This window comes from Branchiostoma belcheri, unplaced genomic scaffold, assembly GCF_001625305.1.
Source record: "Branchiostoma belcheri isolate BF01 breed outbred unplaced genomic scaffold, Haploidv18h27 scaffold103, whole genome shotgun sequence".
NCBI classification, from domain to species: Eukaryota; Metazoa; Chordata; class Leptocardii; order Amphioxiformes; family Branchiostomatidae; genus Branchiostoma; species Branchiostoma belcheri.
In genome coordinates, this window is record NW_017802414.1 from 66,569 (window position 1) to 78,143 (window position 11,575).

The 11,575-nt window shown below is 44.6% G+C and overlaps 1 protein-coding gene across 1 annotated transcript in view; it reads left to right on the forward strand.

Moving 5' to 3' along the window:
* The window catches only part of LOC109475156 (laminin-like protein epi-1), a 20,181-nt gene extending 8,646 nt beyond the window's left edge, over positions 1 to 11,535 (forward strand). The window contains exons 7-13 of the mRNA XM_019775693.1: positions 4,609 to 4,872; positions 5,290 to 5,482; positions 5,745 to 5,935; positions 7,916 to 8,012; positions 9,148 to 9,368; positions 10,111 to 11,477; positions 11,509 to 11,535. Of these exons, the coding sequence (XP_019631252.1) occupies positions 4,609 to 4,872; positions 5,290 to 5,482; positions 5,745 to 5,935; positions 7,916 to 8,012; positions 9,148 to 9,368; positions 10,111 to 11,477; positions 11,509 to 11,535 (2,360 nt within the window). The remainder of the gene's footprint in view (positions 1 to 4,608; positions 4,873 to 5,289; positions 5,483 to 5,744; positions 5,936 to 7,915; positions 8,013 to 9,147; positions 9,369 to 10,110; positions 11,478 to 11,508) is intronic.
* Positions 11,536 to 11,575: the final 40 nt, after the last annotated feature.

Here is an 11,575-nt window from a genome sequence, read left to right on the forward strand (position 1 = left end):
GGAAAAATCACCTTTTCTGACTCTGACGAAGGTAACTCCTTGTCGTTTAGATAATCCCTACGATAATAACTTCAAATAAGTATTTGGAGGAACCGGTGGGAAAATCGGTCTTGAAGACATGTTTCATATCTTGTTTCATGTCCTTGCCACACATTTCACGTCTATACTGAGTCATAGTAGAGGAAGCTGATCCCAAAAAACACCAAAGACGATTCTATCGCTTTGCAAACAGCATCGGGTTTAGAGGATGGTCCGAACCCTTAGTGAAGAGAGGAAGGAAAACTTTTCCCACTCCACCTAATGTTGAATTAGCACTTCGGGCGCCGATTCTAGACCCAGTAGTGGCTAATATGATCAAGCATGATACCGTAAACACTGATAAGAATTTTAGTGATTGCCAGGATAAGATGCTCATGGCTGCTAACCTTTTAGTAGAGTTGTTGGCAGCAGTTAAACTCCAAAATTTGTGAGTAAAGTCCTCGCTCAAAAATGTAGCGACCTGCTCGGGAACTTCAGATTCTTTCCCTTCTTAATTTGGAGACACCTTTTTGGAGAAGGTTAATTCAGCCGATTAGGCTAGACGCACTTTGAGTAAGGCTTATAAGTCAGCCCCTTCGAGCACTTCTAGGGCTAGGGACAGTTTCAGTCCAACCGTTCAAAGTTTAACTATAGCTACAACAAGTACTCCTCAAACTAAAAAGGGTTACATTTTTCGTCCCTACAACAACAATGCTAGACCATGGTCAAATGCCGGGGGTAAGCACAAAAATGCACAAAAGGCCCAAACAAACAGTAGCTCTTCCTCGTCATCAGACTCTGCTCTGTTCTCCGGTTCAATACGCAGGGCGAACAGCTTTTTTTCATGGAAAACTGGGAGTCCACTCCGGTTCAGTTCGTCCAGCCGGTCACAAATATATCTGGGGAGGACAGAGCAGAGGTTGTAGACGACGAAGTGCACAGTATGTTGGAGAAAGGTGCAGGGGTCCAAATCGAACCCTGCGAGAGCCAATATGTTCTACGATTTTTCTAGTCCCGAAAGCTCGGGGAGGCTGGAGACCGGTTTTAAACCTAAAGTCTTTAAACAAGTTGTTCTGAAACGTACTTGCAAGTTCGAAGGGATAAACCTAGTCAAAGAGTTGTGGAAAAAAGGGAGGTTTCCTAGCAACTATAGATCTAAAGGATGCGTAGTTTACCATCCCAATAGCTCAGAGCGATCGGAAATTCCTTTGTTTTTCGTGGAGAGGAGTTCTTTGGGAATTTCAGTGTCTTCCCCTCGGTCTGACGTCGGCGCCGAGGGTATTTACTAAGGTTTTGCGGCCGATTGTGCCCATTCTAAGGAGACAGGGATTACTAGTAGTAGTTTTCCTAGACGACTTACTGATCATTGCAAGGTCGAGGGAACAATGCTTAGAGCACATTGCTATAGCCAGAGAGCTTCCAGAGCAACTCGGTTTGTTCTCAACCTGGAGAGGTCGCAGTTGGTACCGTCTCAGGTAGCGACTTTCCTAGGCCTTGTTCTTGATTCTCGTACTTTGACAATTTACCTAACCGAAGACAAGTTAGACAAGGTAGTGAGTTCTTGCCTATCACTTCTAGAACAGGAGGTGATAGGAATCAGGCAGCTAGCCAGCGTGGTGGGGCTGTTAGAGTCCACCAAGCAAGCCATTCTTTCCAGGCCCTTACATTCCGGGCTATGCAACAGCTTCTCAATTTCGGCATAAAGAAGCCGGGAGAATTTTGACTCTTTAGTCAGTCTAACCCCAGATGCAGCAAAAGATCTACAGTGGTGGATCGGTCATGTGCGCGAGGTAAACGGTCGCAGAGTCTTTGTTCCGTCAAACCTGACAATTTGCACGGATGCCTCACTGGAGAGATGGGGCGCGCATTGTTATGGTCAGGAGACAGGCGGGCGCTGGTCGCAAACAGAAGCGCGCATGCACTGTGACCAACTGACTAGAATTGAAAGCGGCCTCCCTGTCGCTAAGAAGCTTTGTGAGCGCAGATACTCAGCATGTTCTGCTAAGGCTGGACAACACAACAGCCGTTGCATATGTGAATCACGCGGGGGGAACAAGGTCGCCAGATTTGGCAGCCTTGGCCCTGGAGATGTGGTCGTGGGCCCCAGCTGGAAAGAGGCCTGACGTTGTCTGCAACTCACGTTCCCGGATTGACAAACACCCTAGCGGACAGGTGTTCGCAGGTTTTTCTGGACAAGGTAGAGTGGCAACTGAACCGCTCAGTTTTTCCTGTCATTGAACAATTGGACAGGCAATGCATTGACAGTAGATCTGTTTGCGTCTCGTATGAACGCTCAGCTGAAGGAGTATGTCTCTTGGCACCCAGAACCAGAGGTCATGTCGGTGGATGGCCTAAACATTCACTGAGGCAACCTGGGGCTAGCGCATGCCTTTCCCCGCTTCAGCCTAGTGTTCAAGGTACTGAGGAAAGTCCAGTCAGACGTAGCAATAGTGATTTGATACCTCCAGTTTGGAAGTCTCAGACTTGGTACCCCGAGGTGTTGAACATGTTGTTCGAGAGTCCAGTTCTCCTGCCACAGAGCTGGGATCTGCTGTCCCTGCCGCACAACAGGAGACCCCATCCGCTGTTGCCAGATCTGATGCTTGCCGCGTGGCCAAGATCAGGCGACAGTTGCAGGGTCGGGGCCTTTTCGGCAGGGGCTTCAGACCTCATCCTTGTCCAAGATATGTTTCAACATGGGACGTCAGTCGGGTCCTAGAGTACCTTCTGCATTGTTGCCAAGCTAATAGTCTTAGTTTGAAACAGCTGGTTCATAAGTTGGTAACACTAGCGGCATTGGTGTCAGCTGACAGGGGTCAGACTTTAGCGGCTCTTGACTTGAGATTCATAAAAAAAAAAAAAAAATGTAGAAACGGTGTTTTCTTGGGCAATTCCTACCCTGCTGAAACTTCTAGACCAGGGAAACCTGCCAGAAAGTGTTTTTGGGCGGCCTTCCCGCAGGACAGGCGCTTGTGTGCCTTCACATACCTGAAAGAATATCTAAGGCGGACTTCTTCCCTTCAGAAAGAAGGGGGGGGGGAGCAGAAGTTGTTCATATCGTTCAGCAGACCACACAGGCCAGTTGGTTCTGCGACCCTGGCCAGGTGGGTTAAGTCAGTGTTAGGCACGGCAGGTGTTGACACAGCAACTTTGGCCGTGTCTATACGGAACCACCCAAGGCGCGATTCGGGTAACTCACATTCCTCACATCTGGTCCACGTGCCACACACACCTGTGAAACCGTGTCCGAACACAATACGCTTAAGCTACATTTATTGCTGTTTGATGATAACACGCAAGGCGGCGTGTTATTAATGTCAGAGGTCAACGACCTGCTTGCTGATGCCCCCCTCCCAGCGTATCTCGGCCAAATGCCGACGTGGTCCCGCCAGAGGCGGTGAAGCTCGCCCTAGAACGGACACATTATTTGACCATTACTGCTCTTTAAGTTGCTGCCACGTAAAAGTTGGTATTGCATATAAAAAAAGAAATATCACTCCGTAATCCATGACCAGGCGAAGTCACATTGAAATCACATTGCGTTCAGACGCAAATCGCGATGCGGGGAAAGCGATTCGAAACCACCTCTAGAAGTGGCTTGGGATCGAGGCGCTTTCAATGTGATTTCGGAGCGTTCAGATGGAGCCACTTGAAACCGGCTTCGGGGTAAACCACATGTAAACCGCTTTGGGTGGTTCCGTATAGATACGCCCTTTCTCAGCTCATTCCACTCGAGGAGCATCCACTTCAGCTGCTACAGCTGCTGGGGTGTCTCTACATAGCATCATGAATGCAGCGGACTGGTCACGAGAGTCTACCTTCCTGAAGTACTACAGGAGGGACAACAACCAACACACGTTTGGCCAGGCTGTGCTGTCCACGGCTCTGAAGTCTGCATAAGGTAAATGATATACCCAAATAGGGAGTGTGCAGGTATAATTGAGGATTAGGCAAATTGTACTTACCATGAAGGATAATCCCAATTATACCTCACACGAACTATTTGGGTATATCTTCCCACCCTTGCTGTTCTTCAGCTCCCAAGTAGCTGAAAATGCCCACCCTTGGTGAACAGCACAGACTCTTTCTCGCACGTCGTCAAATGGCGGTGAACAATGTCATTACGTCATGATATCCCGTGATGCTTTGCGATTAGAGCTTTGTACACGTGCGCCACCTAGCGATAAGCATAGGAAATACTGCATAAGGTAAATGATATACCCAAATAGTTCGTGTGAGGTATAATTGGGATTATCCTTCATGGTAAGTACAATTTGCCTAATCCTCAATTTGCGGCACTGTCGTGACTCTTTGGTCATACTTACAGGAAGCGGAATTTTTTTTTTTTTCTAGGAACAGGACCAAAATACAATGCACGCGCGGACGTCATCCTTAAAATTTACTTGGTGTGGCCTTATGGTGCAATATTCTAGTGGATAGCAAATCTGGGTTTCCAATGCTGACCATTTTTTTTATTGTTGTATAGAATCTGCATATGACATGAGACTGTGCTTTCCTCAAGAGAGAGTAAAATGTACATGTAACATGTAGAACCAAGGCAACTGAGTTGGCTTTGTGTACTTCCCCCAGCATGCAACTGCAACAACCACAGCGAGGTGTGCATGTACAATGAGACGGTTTCCGTTGGCAACCACAGCCTGGCTGCAGACGGCAGGTTCCACGGGGGCGGAGTCTGTCTGAGTTGCCATGACAACACGACAGGCATCAACTGCGAGCGCTGTGACACCCTCTTCTACATGAACCCCGAGGTCTCCCACCAGAGTTCCTCGGCCTGTCTCCCCTGTGGATGTGACCTGACTGGTGCATCAGGTTTGCAGTGTAACATGACAACAGGTGAATGATTCCTTGTGCAGTGCTTTTTGTGGATTGCAGCAAAGCTTTTGATAGTAATGGTATAATTTCATATGCTTTAATTAAGGATTAATGACCCGCCCCGAGGTGTATATGGTGTCATAAGGCCTGGTCATTTCCTATAACCACTGATTGAACCGCCGAGTAAGCGGTAGCGTACGCCGAGGAATAGGTTGGTCATTAACATTATTATCATATACCCTATTCAAGTTTTATTATTTTTCCACCCCGCGATTCCTCCAACTGTTCAAGCTGCTGTCAAACTAGTCAAACTAGACATCACTGCATGCCTGCAGAGGTTGGTGTGTTAACATCAAGAATCAGTTGAACAGATGCACCAATGATGAGTAAGAATACATTGTACACATTGTGTAACTCAACCTCCTCCTCTCTTTCCAGGTCAGTGTCCCTGTAAGCCCGGTGTTGGAGGGCGCATGTGTGACATCTGTCTCCCAGGGTACTACAATCTCACTATAGGGGGGTGCACCCCCTGTCCCTGCCACCCCCTGCACCACACCCCCTGCCATGTGGACCAGGGGGGGCAGGTCATTTGCAACTGTACACAGGGACATGAAGGGGAACACTGTGAAAGGTATAAGCACAAACCGAAATTTTGTCTTTTCTCCAATATGTAATAATTTGTATTATCAAGAAACTTAATAATTACTCTTTCCAAATTGTTAGGTGCTCATAACTCTTCCTGCAATCTCAAAAGATTTCCTGCAAATTACTGATAAATTGTAATGATAATTTTGTGGTACAGAAGTGACTGCAAATATAAAAGTACTGCGAATATGAAGTGATTTTCAGTACCCCAGAAGATTTTTTTCATTCTTTGAATTTTCTCCCACTAGCTGTGGTGAGTTCTACTGGGGAGACCCTGTGAGTGGCTCTGCCTGTACTGAATGTGACTGCAGTGGGAACTCTGACCAGTGTGACAACGTCACTGGGGAGTGCACAGGCTGCCAGCACAACACCACTGGCTCCAAATGTGACCGCTGTACAGATGGTTTCTATGGCGATGCCATATTTGGCAATTGCAGTGGTAAGGACCAAGTTTTCTGCTTTATGTGCTTTTCAGTAAGCATGAATCATGGATGACTAGATCTTATTTGTGACAATCTTCATTACCTTCGCCAAGAAGGTTATGTTTTCAGTAGCGTTTGGCCACCTAGCGACTTGTTCTGGAACTGCAGGGGCGTTTGTTGAAAAATCTTTGAAGAAGGATAACTCAAGAACCGGTCAACGTATTGTCATGGTTTTTGGCATGTAGGGAGCTGAAGTGATGCTTGACATAATCAGATACTAATTAATACGCAAATCAGGAACCAATTTGCATAATTAATGAGGAAATTCTTTAAATCTGCTTCGATCGATAATAGGACTGTGAAACACTTGTGACATGTAATTGAGAACGAGAAGAACATCTGATCGAGGATATAGATTATGTAGATAAAGACCTAATTTGCATAATTAGTCGGAAGTTGTTATAATTTCATAGTTGTAATTGCTGGGAATTTCATACTTGCCACATTTGGAAGTTGAGTGAAGGTGAACATCAATAAAGATAATTCAACTTTGACAAGTTGCTTTTCAATACCCCGGAAGCCAGATTACCTCGGGAGCTAGCTGGTTTCTACTCGGCTGGTTTAGTTAGTGCTATAGCCCCAAATCAACTCCTGCCATTTGCCATGTGGCAACTGAACAGGCTGCTGAACCGTGCTGCCAGAATCATCGCTGGCAGAACTTTGCAGGACTGAGTACCTACTGACACTCTATTAACAGAGGCGGGTATTGAAACACTATCAAGAAGAGTGGAAGTAAACACACTGGTGACTGTTTTTAAGGTACAAAACAAGAAAATGCCGCCTTACTTGTCTCAAATGTGTAAGTGGATGCCACCCCCAATGTTGAACAGACGGACGCGGTTAGCTGTAAATCAGTTAGCAAATTGGGACCCTCACATGCTGGTTGTTCCATCGGCAAACATTAACACATACAAAGGGAGCCTGCAGTACCAGGGTCCAGTGCTGTGGAACCAGCTCACGATAGAACAGAGAAAACTCCGAGCTGTAACGGCCTTCAAAAACTCATTGTAATTATATTGTATTTGTACTGCTGTTTGGCTATTATGTGCTATGTACTGTGTTGTTATCATTGTATTGTTTCTGCATTTTTATTGTACCCAGATCTACCTGAAAAGCAGGTCAAATGACCTGAGTGTATCTTCTGGTTAAATAAATAAACTGAAACTGATGTGGCAGATGGACACTGCCTGCCAGCTGGATGAGATTTCTGGGCTAAAGCACTACATGTAGTCGGCCGAGTAGAAACCAGCCAGCTCCTGTGGTACTCTGCCTTCCAGGGCACTTTTCAAGGGATTACCCAGTCTTACAAACAGAACATAATCAAACATGCTTTGTTGGAACCCATGTTGGAACACAATCAACAAAGCAATTCTACACTTAGGCCACACCAATTTAATTTCTTGGTTAACAGATTTTTCTAGAAAAATAATGGAGCGGGCGGGCGAAAAATAAATAAAAATGAAAACAGCCCTAGGCATCCTATTATGGCCCAAAATGGTACGATAGGAGCCATAAAGTCAACACACCAGGCTGGTTCAAAATTTAAACAATGAATTTTGAACTTTTATTGATACCATTGCATTGAAAGATGGAATAACTGTAACAACTAGGATGTAAAGGACTGTTATCAACTGTTCGGGGCAAAAGATGAGCATTTTGCAGTTGATTCTGAATTTTTATTTTTATTTGCAAATCAGAAAAAAATGAAGCGAATCCGTTAACCAAGAAATTAAATTTGTGTGGCCTTATATCAAATTAAACATCTGAATTGATAGTGATCAGTGTTACAAGTTGTATGTTGGTCTGTACCTAAAAGTCAAGATAGCTCTTACTATGTAAAATGTTGCCCCGGCACACTTGACGCAGAGCTATCTCATGATGATAGCTTTTACCGGCAGGGCGGAGTGTTACATGTACAATGTATGTCTTCCCCCCAGCCTGTGCCTGTGATGTGGCTGGATCTGTTAACTTGACCTGTGACCACACCACCGGGCAGTGCCTCTGTAAACCTGGGGTAGACAACAGTAATCGGAGGTATGGCATATACTGTAGTCTGATAGTATCTGGGTGTCTCTTACATGTAAAGACAGTACTTTTTTTGACACATTTGTTTCACCCACTTTAGATTGGCTTCTTTCTACAGATGACATTGACCATGTTGGCCAGTGACAGCACGTCGGCAGAACGTACTGCGCCTTCGCAGAACCCTGGATTTTCACGGTTTTCGTTGGATTTTTGGTCAACGTTGCATCAGAATTTTCCCTGTTGCAGACCATATCTTTTACGACGTAACATTTGAAAACTACTGTCGGAATGGTAACCTTATATGAGCAAATACAACCTTATATGAGATGTTCTGCCGAAGTGCTATGTACGATACATTACGGGTTTTGCGCAGGTGCAGTACGTTCTGCCGACGTGCTGCCAGTGACATGTATAACTACATGTACTTGATTATGTGATATTTAACGTTACAGCTCTGCTCTAAAGTTAAATTTTCCTCACACTTTGAACCTTTGCATAATTTTTCATAAGTATGTTGTTGACATGTTTTTGCAATCCCGATAAAGTACAAATGTACTTGAAATGTCTGTCCCTCTTGCGACAGCCACCAGAGTGATAATAGCTTAGTAACCTATTGATCCAGCTTTAGGCTACACCGACTTAATTCTATGGATGACATCCTCTGAAGACCCCCAAACTAGTGCGCACAGGCGAAAAAAAGAAAAATCCGGCCAAAAAAAAAATGCTAGTAAACCACAGGAATACAAAGCCGGTATTGTGAACTTGGCGCATTACATAGCGACGTATACGACAGGCCAGCACATGCTGCTTTTTTTCGGAATTTATGAATCGACACTGTACGTATGTACTGAGTTCTTGAGTCGTGGGATCTTTGGTAGCCTGGGTTCCGGCCCCCAGAGTTACCACCGGCTTCGTTGTCGCTTACCACCATGGAAGACGTGATCTTTTTTTTTTTTTTTGAGATCAGGTGAAAATTAATGCACGCGTGGATGTCATCCATAAAATTAAGTCGGTGTGGCCTTAGTCATCTAAAAAGCTGGATCAAGATCATTGACTTAGTACAAATGTAAGTTAAAGGTACATTTTACACGATTTTAAACATATGACTTTGATGCCCATCTAAGTATATATAATATCTTCACAGATGTTCTAGGTGTATGGAGAATCACTATGGGTTTGACACCCCAGACGGAAATGGTACCGACGGGTGGCCAGGCTGTTCTGCCTGTAACTGTAACGACCATGGCTCAAACTCCCCCCAGTGTGGGGAGGGGGGCAACTGTTCATGCCGGGCTGGTGTTGAGGGGAACAAATGTGACAGGTGTATGGAAGGGACCTACGGCCTGCCAGACATGCCCTGCACAGGTGAGGACAACATAAGGCCACACCAATTTAATTTCTTGGTTAACGGATTTTTTTGGATTCAAAAGTACAAAAAAGTGATTTTTTAGGGTGGAAAAATTGATGAATTGTGGAAATTGAGGAAAACATCTAAATTAGTAATTACCCAAAAATGACAGCTAGCCTTAATCGTCACGAGAGGTTACTGAAAATTTATTTACTTTGATAAGATATATGAAAACAATGTAATTTTTGGTGTGGCAAAAAAACTGGAACATCAGCATGAGTTGGGTGTATGATAAAGCTTGTATTCATTACATCACCTAAAGAGCCATTAGTTTAGGTGCCAGTATCTATGGAAGTACTTCTGTCAGCCCATTATACACTGTTAAATATACATGACTGTACACATATTGAACACATGAAGTAGCAACATATATCGATTCTTTAGAAGCAAAGAAAGGTAGAATATTTGAGTCTGTTGACGCCACTGAGGGTTATTTTCCTTTGGATGCAAATGTTTTCTACTTTATTTCCAAATATTATGTTTATGGTGCACAGGAAAAGGAAATTCAATCTCTTGTTACATCTTTTCCACTACCCTGTGTAACCTCCATTGGAGGTTACAACAAGGATGTAAAGAGTGGCAACAGCATTTTTGTAGCTCAAGCTTGCAATGAGAACGAGTGATTTAGTTTCCAAGGTGTGAGCATGTATAAAAGTGTTGTAGCTTGATGCCTAACGTGTCTGTCTCTTCTTCCTTCAGCATGTGATTGTGACCTTGTCGGCACAGAGTTTGACCCCTACTCAGTAACCCCCACCCAGAATGCACTTGGGCAGACAACAATGCTGGGACTCACAACTTCCCAAGATGCAACAGAGGGAACAACCATCCAGGATGCACTTGGAGGGACAACTTTAATCATAGATACAACAGTGCAGAGAGAAACTACAGACACTGTAACAACTGTAGCCACTACAGATGCTGCAACTGCTTCTCTATCTCCCAACCCAAGTGGAACAACTGATGTAACAACAGCACAGATAGAAAGTACTGAAATCAACACATCTGTAGTAACTGGAACACCTGTAGAAATGGAAACTACTGACTTCAATACAGCTGTTACAGCTGCAGCAACCACAAATGTTACACCATCTGTTTCAACTCCCAGTGACCCTGGAACAACAGATGAAACAACAGCACAGATGGAAACTACTGACACAGTGCTAGCTACTAGAAATAGTACAAATCCTGCCACAGGTAGCCTCGGAACAACTGATGTTGTGCCAGGAACTACAGATGTTGCTACAGTTGTAGCCAGTACAAACAACTTGACAGCGCAAACAGAAACTACTGACATTAATACAAGTTTGTTAACCACGAATGCTACATCAACTACAACACCCGTTGGCCTTGGAACAACTGATGTCACATCAGTGCAAACAGGAACTACAGACATGGCTACACTTGTAGCCACCACAAACCACACAACCGTGCAGACAGAAACTACTGACATCAATGTTACAACTGATGGCCCCCAAACAACTGATGTCACAACAGTGCAGATAGAAACTACTAACATGGACACAGTTGTAGCCACCACCAATGCTACACTTGATGAGTTTGTAACAACAGAGAACACTACCAATGACACTACTGTAGGAGAGATGGTAACAACTGCAACAACACTGGGAATAACTAATGTTACTCTGGTTTCCACCACTGCTCAAGAGACAAATACATCAAGCAATGTGTCACAGAGGTTGGTGGAGGAAGGTTTTCAGGCAAGGCAGAGGAGACAGGTGTCAGCCCCAGTCACAAACAACACACAGCAAAGCACTACAGTTAACACTTCTCTACATACTACAGGTATAAACACTACATTATTCAACACCATAGGTAGTGCTCCAACATCCGTTCCCTCAACCTCAACCATTCCATCTGTAAGTACCAATGGTACTTCTATCCTTACATCCATAGATCCAGCAAGTACAGCACCTCACCCAGCCCCTACATCCATAGATCCAACAAGTACAACACCTAAACCAACCCCTACATCCATAGATCCAACAAGTACAACACCTGATCCAACCCCTACATCCATAGATCCAACAAGTACAGCACCTGATCCAGTACCTACATCCATAGATCCAACAAGTACAGCACCTGATTCAACCCCTACATCCATAGATCCAACAAGTACAGCACCTGATCCAACCTCTACATCCAT